Source organism: Peromyscus californicus, unplaced genomic scaffold, assembly GCF_007827085.1.
Source record: "Peromyscus californicus insignis strain IS unplaced genomic scaffold, ASM782708v3 Scaffold_21__1_contigs__length_65335640, whole genome shotgun sequence".
Taxonomy (NCBI): domain Eukaryota; kingdom Metazoa; phylum Chordata; class Mammalia; order Rodentia; family Cricetidae; genus Peromyscus; species Peromyscus californicus.
In genome coordinates, this window is record NW_026294514.1 from 4,301,774 (window position 1) to 4,317,578 (window position 15,805).

General features: G+C 39.2%; 1 protein-coding gene across 2 annotated transcripts in view; it reads right to left on the reverse strand.

Moving 5' to 3' along the window:
• Positions 1-15,805, reverse strand: part of Tmeff2 (transmembrane protein with EGF like and two follistatin like domains 2) — a 375,139-nt gene that overhangs the window by 211,240 nt on the left and 148,094 nt on the right. For both annotated transcript variants that reach the window (XM_052749440.1, XM_052749439.1), the window contains exon 5: positions 4,871-4,967. In XM_052749440.1, the coding sequence (XP_052605400.1) occupies positions 4,871-4,967 (97 nt within the window). The remainder of the gene's footprint in view (positions 1-4,870; positions 4,968-15,805) is intronic.

The window sequence follows — 15,805 nt, forward strand, 5'->3', positions numbered from 1 at the left end:
ACTCTTGTGACCTGGGGATGTCAGGGCTGCTCCTCTCCTGGTTCTTTTACACTGCCATCGATCACTGGCATTTTATATACACCCACGGCATGGTGTTTCAGTACTGGAAGCATTGTTGATGCTTTCAGAGACCGAAATGAATGGGTACTGAGAAATTAACAGCATTTAAGCCAGTGTAATCTTGCTAATGGAGGCTGTGTGGCATGGGGCAAGCGTTACAAAAGCAACATTAAAATGGTGAGGAGCTGTACAGCAGGCACATAAAGAGACCCCGATAATAATGGAGGCTCTCCCTCCCGTTGTTTTCCAGTGGCTGCACCTGCTTTTACACCTGTGCTCCTTGCTCTTGATCTGGTCTGACACTCCGGAGATATCAGGCGCTCAGCCAGTTTCACACCCAGCCATTCCTATGATCAGGCCCAGCTATCAACGCGCTTTTTAAAAAATACATTAAATCAAGTATCAACCCCAGGGCTCTGAACTCCTTTTGACTGACAGGACCAACGAAAGTTCTGGGCTAATTACTTCTAAGGACTAGTTCCCAGGGCAAGGAGTTCCTACTGACCTACTTTGGACTCACTGAGATAATTTATCAGGTAAGATAATTAAAGGAATATAAAGCGGTGTCTAAAATGAACCAAGTATCAGAAATATTTGCTGAAATCGTAAGTTCTTATTCCCACTGCTATCAGCTGGTGCTTTATTACTTTGCAATGAGTCAACTTTCTCTTATTTAGAAGCCATTCTAAATTATTTTTGCAGGATATATTTGAGAGTCTCTTTGATGCTTAAATATATAAGTTTTGATTTTTTTTTCAGCGTGGTTGTAAAGGGAATGATCATTTAGGTCCTTCTGTGTTTTTTTTTCCCCCTTGAACTCCTCCCACGCAGGAGCAAAGCGGTTCTTTCTCCATGCCAGTGATATCAGGGTTTCTACTGTTCTCAAGTCTTTTTAAAATCCTTCTCTCATATATTACATCCCAATCACAGTTTCCATCCCCTCTTCTCCCCACCTCCCTTCTCCCTCAAATCTACCTCCCTCTTCCCATCAGAAAAGAGCAGGCCTCTCAGGACATCAACCAAACACCACACAACAGAACAAGCTACAATAAGGACAGGCACATGCTATCACATTGAGGCTGAAGGAGGCAACCCAGTAGCAGGAAATGGGTCCCACAAGTAGGCAAAAGAGTCAGAGATAGCCCCCATTCCCACTGTTAGGAATCCCACAAGAACACCAAGCTACTCGGCCACCAAATATAATGCAGAGGGCTTAGGTCAGACCCCTATAGACTCCCTGAACTCTGTGAGCCCCCATGAGTCCCAGTCAGTTGATCCGTGGGCTATGTTCTTATGGTGTCCCTGACCCCTCTTGTTCCTACAATCCCTCCTCCCACTCCTTCACAAGATTCCTTGAGCTGAAGTCTGTCTTCAATAAAGGACACCTCTATTCCAGCAGTGGTTACTCCACAATGTGGGCAGTTTATCTTGCTTGAGTTTTAACTCTTTTGGAAGTCAAATCCTTTCTTACACAGAAGTAAATACCCAGAGCTGAAGACATTTCTACAGCAAAGGTCTAGCTTTCATATTGAGATAACTGATCATTTTCTGATTTTTACAGTCTTGATGTTTTCATAAAAAAGAAAGAGGCAGGAAAAGAACGTTGAAATAAAACCACACTACATAACACTTTGTCTTCCATTAGATTATAAACCATCTGTTCCCTCAGAACACAAGCATTAAATATCATGTGACTAGCATCACAGCCTATCAACACCATCTTCTAACTATTATTTCTGACCTCTTATTCCACTTTCTTTTTCCCTGTTTCTTTAATTTTGTTAATTCCTCATTTGCAGTGTGTCTTGCTCTTTAACTCAAAACCCCCTCTAACTGTGGAGATGTGATCAGCTGACTGCACTGTCTTATGGATGCTAACAAAATATTTATCTTCCTCATGGGAAATCTTTGAGGAACTAGACCCAAGCCCATGGCAGAATAAAAATATTCTTATCTTAGACCAGGTTTAAAGAAAGATCAGGATTAATTTTGTACCTTTGTGTATGTGTTCCAAGAATAATGGCATTTGTCATCAGTAATACCTAGTTATTATTTCATAAAGTCACAAAAAAGAAATTTGTATGCATAGAAACTGTGTTTCAGTTGATGTCAAAGGAAAGTCTATTACAAAATATTGTGCTGTATTCTTTATTGCTATATAGCCCATGAAGAATTTTATGTTTGCAAGGGGATCCAGCCATAGTTCCGTCCCAAATCAATAGTGCCAAAGCTCCCCTGTTGTCATGAGGATTCTGCAGAACAGTATGGTCAGATCACTCCCTGCGCACGGACTGTCTTACTTTATGGTCTCTCTCATTCCATGCCTACTTAACTTCATTTATTGCTTTGTTCTCATGTCCTTCGGCTGTTTCCAATCTACTGCATGGGCAGAACAAACACAATATGTTAACATACAAAGGTATTTAGGTAAATGAAAATCAATGCACTGGTGTCAGCACAATTCTTTATTGCTTACCTTGGACATTTAAAATACGTTCTATTTGAGCATTAACAACTTTCACTCTGTCTGGGAAGTGTAATGATGTTCTTGGCTCCCTGCCCCTGCAGTCTCTAATCTTCACAGCTATGGCCACTTAGTCCCCATCTGGAGGTTCAGGCTTATTCTGAATTTTGGAACCGATCTTGTCCCTAGGCTGGAGCATATAAGATATCTTAGCCAAAAGTTAACTGACCCAGCATCCAGCCAGCCTTCGTATTGATTTCATTTTGACCTTGCAATTTATTATTCTGATTTAGGCTATGTTCCTTCTACCTCTGGTCACCAGATCTTGGTCATCTAAGTCAGGTTCACTAAGTGGACCTGGTTTTGTCCCTAATTCATTTTCTTACTTGGTACCCAATTCCTGGAGGCTCTGCCTTGTCCCCTTGTCTCTTTTACAACAAAGCTATTTCTGAAGTCAGTTTGTCATGCTGGGGCCTCATGGACAACTGCTAATTCTTTCTGATGCCACTAGCCTGGCACATAAATCATTGAACTACATTTATACCATGAATCTGAAGTTCTGCAATATACAAAAATTAGCACTCTCCTGGCTTGGATGTTTTCCCACTGCCCATTGTAAGTATTTTCTGAGTCATCAGCTCTAACCCACAGTCCTTAGGAGTCACTGTGTATACATTGCCTACAATCTGGCAATTTCATTATTCTAGGCAGGGCAGCAAAGAAACATTTTAATTACATCTTTGATTGAATTGTCATGCCAACACCTTCTGCCTACATTCACCTCATACCCCATCTTGTCCCTGCCACTTAAACACTTCAAAAATTAATTTCTTCTCTGTAAAACAAAGTAATCTGTATAGCTTTTTTGAAAAAAAAAACCCTGAGAAAAGTGTGTGAAAATGATAAAACACATAGTAAGCAATGCGAAATTCCTAGGCAATTGTAGTGGGGAGCTGTTTGAGCCGTGTCCTCAAACACCACCCCTAGTGAGGCAGCTGTAGCTGTTACACCTGCCAATGACCTTGAGGTACCTGCCCTTGGGGCATGGCCACAGGGACCCTTAAGAAAACAAATGGTTTTCTGTTTTCATCAAAGAAATGAAATGCATGTAAAAGAGAAAGAAATGATGGAGGAAGGGAGTGGAAGACAGGAAGGAGGGGAGGATGGAAGGAGAGAGCAGAGAAGAGGGAGAGAAGAGAAGAGAGAAAGAGGGAGGGAGAAAGAGATGGAGAGAGTTGGGGAGAAGGATGGAGGGAGGAGAAGGGGAAGGAGGAAAGGGCGAGAAGAGGAGGGAAGGGAAAGACTGAATGCTTCTTCCCTATCCAGACACACCAGACTCTGTGTCCTCAGCTTTATGCACTTTACTAAATGACCAGACCAGGACCAATGCACATAGACGGTTGAGAAGGCTGAATGAATATTCCACACCCATTCAAAGTAATGCAGACTATCATTGTTCAGCATATCCTTATAAGAGAAGATGAATATTCTGTAGAGGAAAGGAAAACCTAATGTTGGAGGGCAGCCCAGTGTGTGTGTATGTGTGTGTGTGTGTGTGTGTGTGTGTGTGTGTGTGTGTGTGTGTGTGTACACGTGTACAAGAATGTGTGTGTGTTTGGCTTATGTGTCTTGTCAGCTTGGCTGTGGGTAGTCATATGTGTCCTCTCTTAAATCTTGATTACTCAGACCCACAATACTAGAAATTGTGTTAGTAATTGCCGTGGTTTGAACATTCTGTCAATACATATGTTCAAATTCTTGACAATGAATTGCATTAGAAGAGATGGTTTGGGAAAGGTGGTCATGTCATATATGCTGAATCCTCATTAATTAATTAATTGATCCTTCTATAAAAGAGGACCAGAGAAATCCCTTGCTCCTTGTACTTTAGGCTACAACGAGGCCAATGCTGTCTATAGGAAGCAGACTCTAAGTCTTCTCCAGGATGGATGTTGAACTTCCTAGGCTCAAGAAGGGGTAAAATACATTTCTGTTTATTTCAGATACCCATTGTCTGGTATTTTTGTTATTGCAACCTAAAGAAACTTAGAAGTCATCTGTTGTTCCTAGATGACATTGGAGATATTCAAGTAAATATGATTTCCCTTTCTGTCTGGTAAGACTGACTTGGGTCGTCAGTGATGGTTCTGTTTCTTATGCAGACTTCTGCTTCCCTGACCCACCTAACAAGTTGGCTCCAGCAGCTTTACAGAACTTTCTCCTTACTGCCTTTGGGAGTCAGAAAAAATGAAAATACTGACAATGTGTTCCTTGAAAGAATAGCTGATGAATAAAAATAATAATTAATCTCTGACATTATTTTAAGAAACCAAAACATCATCTTACCAGACATCCTCAGCATCTTCGTCACACTCTGCACCAAACTGGCAAATGTCACAGGTGGAGGTCTCCTTCTGACTGCTTTCTCCAGAGCCTTCGTGGACTGCGGAACAAAAACCACACATGAAGGGCATGCAGGAAGGTGTGGACAATATCGATGATACTGGGAGAATTCTCTGTCAAAGCTGCTGCTTCTCAATGGGGTCACTTTAAAAGTAATTTAGAGTGGTCTACACTTGGAGGAAAAATCCAGTGAATATTTGTGAAAAGTATTTTGCATCTTCTTATTCCTAAAGTTCACATTTTTTCATTCAAAGGATTACAATCTTAGAAATATTGGATGAGTCATCTTATTAGATACTTCCATTTCTCCCTTTGCCTGTACATTTTACAAAGAAAACATGTTGATTATAAATATTTAGAAAATAATTTAAAAACTTAATGTCTTATTTAATTTTTGCACATGTGTGTGTATGTGTTCTGGTGTGTTGGGGTGTCTATAGCAGCCAGAAGAGAGTATCAGATCACCTAGAACTACAGTTACAGGTGAGTCACCTGATGTGGAGCTGAAAATTGAATTCAATCTTCTAGAAGAACAAAAAGAACTCTTAACTATTGGTCCATCTCTCCAGCCTCAAACTTTAATTTTTTTGCAGGTTATCTTGAGTTATGAACATAAGTTGTATTTAAAATATTAATGTAGGTACTCGTTATTATTGATATTGGTCTTTTACCTTAGAGTATAAGTATGAAATTGGCAAAATGTAGACAAATCACAAATTAGCATCTCAAAATCAGCACAAAATGATGCAAAAGAGAAAGAAAAAATTCTAGTGATTAGATTGCAAAGACTGAGCAACACGTCTGAAGTAATGGACTCAATGAACACAGTAAGTTGAAAGAGAAAGTAGCTTTGCTTGAAAATGAAAAAATTTAACAATCAAACTACTGCAAAGACAATCAGTTTCCAGGGACAGAAGGCACAGTTTTCAACAGCGTTCAGACACCAAAGTGTCTTTAAAGAACCCATCGGTTAGAGATCACATGATTTCAATGGAAAGTGTGTAACTCCTCCATGGACCTCACGACCATTTTATTAAAAAACAATTAATTAACAGGCACTCTTGGTCCATTACACCCAAACTTTTTTTTTTTATTTTACTATCATTTCCCATTTTTCTCACCACTTCTTCTTTGCCTATGAATGAATTTTTAGTATTTAAAAAAGAATCCTCTTTCTTGATTTTAATTTATTGCTGTGAAGAAAAATTATTTGGTGAATAAAGACACAAACACAAAGGGCCCAGAACGCCTGTAGGAGAGTTCTAATTTACAGCTCTGACAGGGAGACTGAGAATGTGCTTCCAAAATAATCAAGTTTTTTCTTGTGCCTGATTATGTATCCTGACGCTTTCTTTCCATTTTCCCTGTGCCTAGTAGTCTTAACTTGTGTTTAAGTTATGAGTTAAATGGGTCACACTACCTGGCAAAAGCATTGATAATATTGCTTTTAACTTAGATATCCTAGGGAAAAAATTTCCCTCTGAGCTTTTGAGGAAGAAGGCACTTAACTCTGACAAAAGAGGCAGTACTTACATCAACCTCCCTGACCACTCTAGTGCAGAAAGACCATTAGAGTGGACCATGGGGATGGGAGGGAAGCTGAGGCCTTACCTCAGGGGAGACTGAGAGCGGAGGCTGGTCTCTTTATTATTATTTATTCTTATTATTAATGTAACACAGAAGCTGCGAATGGGAGTGAACCTTTTAGTGTTAGCAGGATTAGCAACTCCCAGGCTGCATTTTCCCGTCACTCAGGAAACATACCCCAGTGAAGGGAAGGTGCTTAATGATGAGTGGTAGCACTTAAGGGCAGGTCCATCTTCTCCAGCAGCTGAGATCCTGGGTTAGGGCTCTAACCAGGATGGGGGTGGGGGGCATTGCTAACTCAGCAAGACTGGCCATGGCAATCTTACCCGAAGCCATGCTATCTATACTCCATGGAAGGGAAGTTTTTGGTAGGAAAGACATGTTTGGAATTCTTCTCACAAGGAGAAGTAATTCAGAATAAGATGTAGTAGTGCCCTGTCAGTAAATACATGGGAAATGAAATGCTACACATGAAGTCATCCACAAGAAAGCTAAAAGAAAATATTTCCTTTGTACCCAAAATACCTGTTTCACCTTTATAACATGTAAGCAATTAAGTCAGCTCACTTCTATTAAACTCGATAGACCAAGGGCTCTTCAGCAGGGTTGGCCTCAGAAGCTGTGATAGGTTTTATTTGTTCACTTATTTATTTGTTGATCTTGGACATACTGAATTAATGGCATAGTTTGAGGCTGAAGTGTGTGTATTATAAAAGCCAACAACAAAAATAAAGGCTTAAAACCTGCCCACTGATTAAGACCGGGTCCTGTGCTCATTGCATGAGTTGGCTGTTTGAAACCTGGGGCTTATGCAGGGTCACTTGACTCGGCCTAGGAGGAGGGGACTGGACCTGCCTGGACTGAGTCTACCAGGTTGATCTCAGTCCTCGGGGGAGGCTTTGCCCTGGAGGAAGTGGGAATGTGGGGTGGGCTGGGGGGAAGGGGAGAGGGGCGGGAGGGGGGAGAACAAGGGAATCCGTGGCTGATATGTAGAAATGAATTGTATTGGAAAATAAAAAAATAAAAAAATAAAAAAAAAAGAATGGCAAAAAAAGGACTCTGTCTGAGTCAATGCCTGGAAGACTTCAGCAGTCCTACATTCCTGGAAATGCACAGGGGCATCTGAGGGGTGCTGTTAAAATCCAGATTCTTATTCAATAGGTATGAAGAGTGGCCTTAGATTCTGCATTTCTTACTGCCTCTGATGCTGGGGATACTGTTCCACAGACCACATGTTGAGGAGAGAGAACAGCAAGCACCATGCATCATTTCAAACCACAATGCACAACCTATTAGTGGTCAGTGAAACTAAATGGGCCAGAACCAACCTTTTTGTAGCTATGTAACAACCTACACTAGACTAGACAACAGCAGTGTGTCTTATTTAGCAAGAATGAGCTTTATTATATAACACTGCTCTAGTCATGCATATGTACTCGCATAGAGGCTGAAACGTGAATTGTCATTCTCAGTAAAGGTCACAGTCACACAAGCTTGCAAACCACTGATTTAGCACCTGTTACAAGCTCAGTAAATGTGCACTACATGGAGCTGTTTCTTCTTTGCCTTTCTATGTTACCAGAAACAGGATGGAAAGGCTAGGTGCTTAACTTTTTGTATCCACATAATGATTATATGGGAACAAATCTATTTATCCCACAGTCTTATCTTAACTGTGCATTTACATTTTAAGTTTTTCACTTTGAGCTGCCATGTAGAATGATTATTTCGTTTTATTTAATAGAAATAGGTTTTAACAAGTGGTTGAAGGGAATTTATGGGGCAAGAGGGGTGCAACTTATGAAGACACCGGCTATTTGATACACTATTCTAGACTGGAAACCTTTGTATTCCATTTAAGAAAGTTTAGAAGTGGAGATATATAAGAAGTAACTGAATCAACTCCTTCTAGTCTCCCTGCCCTGGTGCCTTCTTCCGAAGGATAGTGACCTTTCTTCATTCCCACTTTGTTTTGGCTCAAAACAGGTATTTGTACCAGTCCTACACATTGACATGGTTCTGGAGCCTAATTCTCCACCTGCCTCACTGTCACATGTCCACTTATAATGCCCTTAGCACAAGGGATGGAATGTTCAAACGGTTTTTCAATGTCTATTTTGTTGAGAACAGAGCAGAAATAGACATTTAGCGACATACTCAGATCTTAAGGCAACTTTTTGAGTTTGAAGAATGCTTAGAACAGATTTTAAGGGTGGCCTGGGGGAGGGGAGGGATGGGAACAGGAGGGATCAAGTAGAGGAATGACGGGCAGGGGGAGAGAGAACTGGGGGGCATTTCTGGGGCAATGTGGAAACCTAGTGCAGTGGAAACTCCCTGGAATCCACGAGGGTGACTCGAGTGAAGACTTCCAGTAGTGGGGGATACGGGGCCTGAACCAGCCATCTTCTGTAATGAGGCAAGGCTTCCAGTGGTGGGCCCAGGACATCAGCCCAGTCACAAACCCTTAGACCTGCCTGCAAGATGTGCTGCAGTAAAGGTGTTGCAGAACTTGTGGGAGTGGCCAATCAATGACTGGTCCAACTTGAAGGACACGCCACCTGACCAGGAGCCCAACCCTGACACTGCCTGGAGGGCCAGAAACCAAAAGCTGGATAGCCCAGAGACCTAGGATAAAAACAAACACAACTAACAACAAAAAAAAAAAGTCAATGAAATGATTCCTAGTGTTATTCTGCTATACTCATAGACTGGAGCCTAACCCAATTGTCATCAGAGAGGCTTCCTCTAGCAACTGATGGGAGCAGATGCAGGGACTCACAGCCAAACATTAGGTGGTGGTCTTGGAACCCTGAGATAGATGGGGAGGATGGATGGTAGTAGCCAGAGTGGTTGAGAATACCATGAGAACATGACCCACAGAATCAACTAAGCAGGGCTCATCAGGGCTCACAGAGACTGAAGTGGCAATCATGGAGCCTGCCTGGGTCTGAGCTAGGTCCTCTGCATGTATGTTCTTGTGGGACTCCTACAGGTGGGAGTGGGGGTTGTCTCTGACTCGTTTGCCTGATCTTGGATTCCTTTTCTTCCTAATGGGTTGCTTCATCCCATATGAACGCTTCATATGAGCGTTTGTGCCTGGTCTCGTTGCACCGTGTTGTGCCTGTTGTGTTTGGTTGATGTCCTTGGCAAGCCTGCTCTTTTCTGAAGGGAAATTGAGGAGGAGTGGGTCTAGGGGAGAGGGGATGTGGGAGGAGTGGATGGAGGGAAAACTGTGACCAGGATGGAATATGTAAAAGTATAAAAAAAAAAAAGCATGCACATGGAGACATAGAGGGCCATCTACTATCTCATAAAGTCCCTTATACTCCTTCCCTTGTGTCCATATTTCCTGCCACTACCATGTCTGCATGTGGGCAGGTGGGGCATCTGCTCTTTGTCACCACAGTCTACATTTAGCTGTTCTAGAATGTCATATTAATCAAATCAGACAACAGGCCATCTTTGGGTTGATCTTTCAATCATAATTTTGAGAGTCAGGTAGTTTGAGTGTGTCAATAGTACCAATCCTCGGATGCTTAATAATAAAAAAAAATATTCCTTTAAATACTAAGTGACAGTTTATCTATCCATCCTCCCATTGAAGGAGAGCTGGGCACTTAGAGTTATTAGCTGGAAAATTATTGGGCAGGAGTGTAGCTCTGGGGCTCAGTGGTAGACTACATGAGTAGCATTCAAGAGGGTATGAGTTTGATCTACACACACACACTGAGGGGCATTGGGAGGAAGAGAAAATGGGAGAGAGGAAAAAGATAAAGAAGTTAAAATTTGGTATTTATTGAATGAAGCATCTATAAATAGTTTTAACTATTATGTGTGTTTCTATATAATGTTTGTGTGTGCACATACTTATGTGTGTGACTGCAAGTGTGCATGACAACGGCTGCCTATGTACACGGTCAAAGAACCTGACGTGATGGTCCTTGCCTTCCGCCTTTAGCCAGGGCTTCCTTTGTGTTTGTGTTTCTACTGTTTGTTCCAGACTTGCTGGCCTGTGGGCATCCAGGCATTCTCCCGTCTCTCCTCGTCCTCTCCCACAGGAGCTCCGTGATGACAGGGGATTGTGCCTTTCCTTGGGTTCTGGGTAACAGAACCCAGAAAGTACGTTTCTCCTTACTGAGCATCTCCTCCGCCTGACAAACATTCCTACAAAAAGCCTTTTTGTATACATATGCTTCTAAGTCTCTCGAACTACTTCACAGTAGCAGTTTTACTGACACAAGGCAAAGCTTATTGTGGATGATGGCATTCACTTTTATTTTCAAATTTATGAATGTGGTGATATATTTTGGATATGAACTTTTCGTCAGTTACTGATCTTGTGATTTTTTTTTCCTCAGACTACCTCCTGAAAGGCGTTTTCTTCTGGAGAGCAGAAGTGTTTATTTAGATGAACTCAACTTTTTCCTTTTATGACTTTTATTTTTATGTCATGTCTAGAAAGCCAAAGGTTATACCAGTCTCTGCTTTTATAAGTTTTTAAGTTTAATTTTACACTCAGGTCTGCGATCTACCTCAAATTGGGTTTTGTGTTTCCTATGAAGACTGAGAATCCTTTTACCCCAAGTGTGATTTTTCTCTTGATCTGTAAATGTGACAAAATGCATTAATTTTCACATGTTAAACCAACCTTACACTCTTGGGAAAAGAATCCGCTTGCTTTGGTATATTAACTTTTTAATGTTACTGGGTTTTATTTTCTATTAAGTTCAGCAATTTTTGTAGCTGTTGTGCTTTATTGTAGCTCTAATTTTCTTTTCTTTCCACTGCATACTTGCTTTACAGAGTGCTCATAGTCAACTGTGAGTGGACAGATGTGTAAAAAGAGGATATCCAAGTGCTTTTATTCTACGGTACAGATGTACGGGTTGACTTCTTCTATTATAAGTTTGACCTTTTTGTGCATGATGGTATTTAATTTTCCTGTTTTAGTGAGTTCTACTTTTATTTTTATTATTCCCTTGGTGCTACATTCTTAGGATATAATTTATTATTTTTCAAGTGCATTAACACCTTCTTGTTTTCTAGTAGAGGTACTTAAATCTAACAGTTTCCTCACAAAGGTTTCATTAGCTGTATCCCACATCTTTATGTCTTTGTCGTTCCCTTGAATATATATATTGTTATGTATACATTGAAGTTTCTTCTCTAACTCAAGGATTATTTAGTATTTTGTTTCTTAAATTCTAAATATTTAATCATATTTAAATATTTATTGTTTTAATTTTTTAGTTGTTACATTCAGTAATTTATTTTGTCACATGTAGAAATATAATTTAATCTTTTGAAATTCACTAAATATTGTTTTATGGCTCAAGATGAGGTCTATTGGCATCTTAGAAATTACAAGTTGCTTCTTAGGAAACATGTTGCTCTTGTGGGGAGTAATTTCTTATTGATGCTAAGTAGATTATGACTGATAGTGCTACTCAGTGTCTGTAAATGTGGTGATTTTGGTTTCTATTGGAGTATCTGTTCTTGAGGAAAGAGCTCTGAAATTCATATTGATGATGGTAAGGTTGCTTCTTGTTCTTTGGTTTTTATCAGCCCTGTCTCATGTTAGAAGCTTTCTTACTAGTCTTCTGAAGTGTCTTTGGGATGTGGTAACATTCTCCAGTTCTTGTATTCCTAATACCAGGTTCCTTTTGCTCTGTTTCAGTTCTTTTACATCCAATCTCTTTCTTTCCATTTGTTTAAAGGTATTTCTTATAAACAACATGTATTTGGGTCATTTTTTTTTAATTCAGTTTGAGTAATTTTATGTAAACCTGAGTGTGCAGCCACTTATTCTAACTTAGTGATTTATATATTTGGTTTTGTAACCAACCTGATGTTTGATTCATATTTCCCATCACAGTGTCTGTCCATCTTTTCCATTTTGTGCCTTAATATTTGTTCATCTGTTTATTGATGATTTGATAATTGTATAATACTAATTTTATTTTATCTCATCTAATGAAACCCTAGGAATATATATTTTTGATGATTTTCTCATAATCTTTACATTGTTTTGATCATAGATTTTATTTATACCATCATGACAAAATTATGAATATGTGGAAATTCACTTTACTGTCCATCCTACTCTTTTTTGTTGTTAATTTACCAAACAAAAAAGAAATTCAGTACTAAAGCTCTGTCGATTATTATTAAACAGTTGACTTCTGGCCTAGACCTGCCCTAACTCTTCAAGATTTCCTACAGTACACATTCTGTATGGAAAACACGCTTAGAAAATCATGCCTAGAGCAGATTGCATCATTTGTCCCCATTACTTGCGTCTCATTTCATAATGAAAGGATTATATGCTGCATGCCACAGCTGTCTGACCCATAGCTCTCCGATGCCACACTTCGCCTTCTGACATGAGCTGGCATTGAAATGTGAGCGTAACTCAGAGAGAGAGCACTGAGCAGAAGCTGTGAAAAAGCCATCATGTGGATTTGTATTTTCTTGTTCCTTCTGTTGGTATAAAAGACACATTATAAAATATGGTCTGTTCCTTCAACCAGCCTCAGAAGGAGAAGATATATGGAACAGAGCCACAGCTGACCACAGCTCTAGAAGGGAGAAATTTACCATTGACACCATAGGCTTCTGAGATCCTGATGTCATTTGTTACTGTAGCTTTACCTATGGAAAGCAGACTAATAAATCATGGGCCAGTGTTGTTAATAAATTCCAAAGAAGCAGGCGTTTTCACATCTCAGATTTTGCTTGTTTTCCTTATCTGTACAGCTCTAGACCTTCTTTATGTTCCTCCAGATCTGCTTTTGTACCTTTGTCATTTCTCACTGTTGCTGCATCTGCTCTGCAATGGTTCGCACCTGTTTCCTCCACTGTATTCTGATTTTCTTCCAAGATAATACTAACTTTGCCAGTCCAAGGATGGCTTCCACTTTTCCCTCTCTGCAGTTTTAGCTCATCACTTTGACCCACATATGAGATGTGTCATTTACATTAAGCATAGCACCAACACTAAAAATAACATAAACATATCCAAATAGAAACCTTCTGTTCATTGAGTCTGCAATAACGAAAATGATCCCTTTAACCATCAGATGGTATCAACAATATAAAAGACTTCCAGGTTGAATATGTGATCCATAGTTACTGGGATAAGTACACTCAAACTATTACAAAGATGAGAAAAAAGATATAACTTTAGATACATTATGTGCAAACCCTAATATGATTATTTTTCAAATCCTATAACTGTTTTTTTTCTCCTATTTATAGTCAAGAGGAACTTGATACCAAAGTAATTCTTGGTAGACTCTGAAGGTCTTCTCTATTCTTTTACATAAATAAAGAGTTAATGAAAGATCTCATTCAATTTATCTGTAATAACTGACATTATTTTGCTTCTAAAATTATGAAGAGTAATTTTTAATTTGGAATAAGTTTTATAAATATGTATGTCCTCATCTAAAATAGCCAAACTGAGTTTACCCTCCAGTAGAGGATAGACTCCATTTACAGATCAGGAAGATAGTTATAAAAAGCCTCCATTCATTATTTAATTTCTACAACTTGCTTATTTTGTATTATGTGACTAGTTTGCCTCTGAGATATTTCTCTCACATGTGAGTGAGTTGCATGTACCAGTTAACATGGTACACGGAAATTGTTAACAGTTTCTAGAGGTTAAGAAACTTGTAAATTGTTTTGAGCCATAAGCTACTCTCTTTCGTATTTTCAGAGATTTCTCTGGAAATCACAAAATGAATTTTAAAAAATAAGAAGTAAATACTTTTCTTATCTTAAGCTATTCATCATTTGGGTGATAGACTGCTACATATATTGAAGTACTGGAGTAAGAGAGTGGCTCTCTGATCTGAACTAGTACAGTGTAATGCTTTGTATGTATCCATGTCATAATTCAGCATGAGCTCATGTTTAGGGGAGAAAACCTATTATATTTATTTTCATTGAATTTAAAGACATACAACCACATACAATCTTAATCGATCTAAATGCCCCAAACTAAAAATGGCTAACATTATACTCACACAAAATGCTTTACACTCCTAAAGCGACTTGAAAAGCCCAAGAACCAAGTTAAAGTCCTTTAAAAAAAGACCATTACAGAAATTTTAGTTTTTCACAATTAAGCTAGTTAGTTAGAACTAGAAAAAGCTTTTTTTTAAAAAGTAATTACATGTCATTTATCTTCTTCACAACAATGAAAAATAGTTTAAGAGGTTAATACAGAGTTAGTACGTTGAGGTCGATTTTTACTGGCCATCATTTAAAATCTGACTGATTTAACTTAGTCCTGTCTGAGTTGGTGTGAAGAACAGTTACTCAAACAAAGTAGGAGAAGAGACAAATTTAATCAGGGAGAGAGAGGAAGGAAGGGAACTGGGCAGGCAAACAAACAGTCTGATACAACGCATAGCAGATTTCACTTAGAGCTACTTGCTATGCCAAACTTCGTGAAATGATATCATATCAATTATATGGTAATTATAAGCAAAAATAGTCTTATTATTCAAAGCATAATTAATACAAATCATCTTATGAATATTCATATGAATGAATTTGAATTTTTACTAAATGAACGTTGGAAAGATGAGAAATTCAATTTTTTAAAAATAATTTGTGAGAATTGGTCTGGGCTACTGTAGGATATGCTGGTCTCCAAACTTAGATGGGAAGAGGTTGTGACAAGCTCAGAAGTTACTTGGTGGAAACAATGAATGTAGGTGAGACTTACACAGAGTGGACAAATATGTGAACAGTAATGAAGCATGAAGTAGATTATTTCAGGCCAAGATGGGAATTTCTGTGGTAGTAATACAAGGCATCAATTTATATTGAAAGGAAAGATAGAACAGAGGAGTTCAAATTTTGGCAGTGTGTGGGGGTGTGTGATTACAGAAAGTCCTGGAATTTACTTAATTACATAAGGTCCTGGAAACAAGATTGGATTAGGGCAAAGTTAGAGTGTTGGTCACAGAAACAGGAACATGTTTTCCGTAGAAAGATAGAATGGCAAGTATGTGTGGAGGAAGTGCCACTGGAAATCATAGATGAAACAGGTCTTGTTTGGTAGAAATTTTATTTGTGCTGTCTCTGTCCAGGATGGTAATCAGTTAACATGATACACTCACACAAGGAATGCTGTCAGATGTCTTTCTGTATACTATGAATGTGTGTTGCTCTAATTAGTTGATAATAAAGCAGTTTTGGCCAATGGAGAGGCAAGATAAGGTTAGGCGGTACATCAAACTGAGGATGGAGATGAAGAAGGGACAAGTCCTGGCAGAT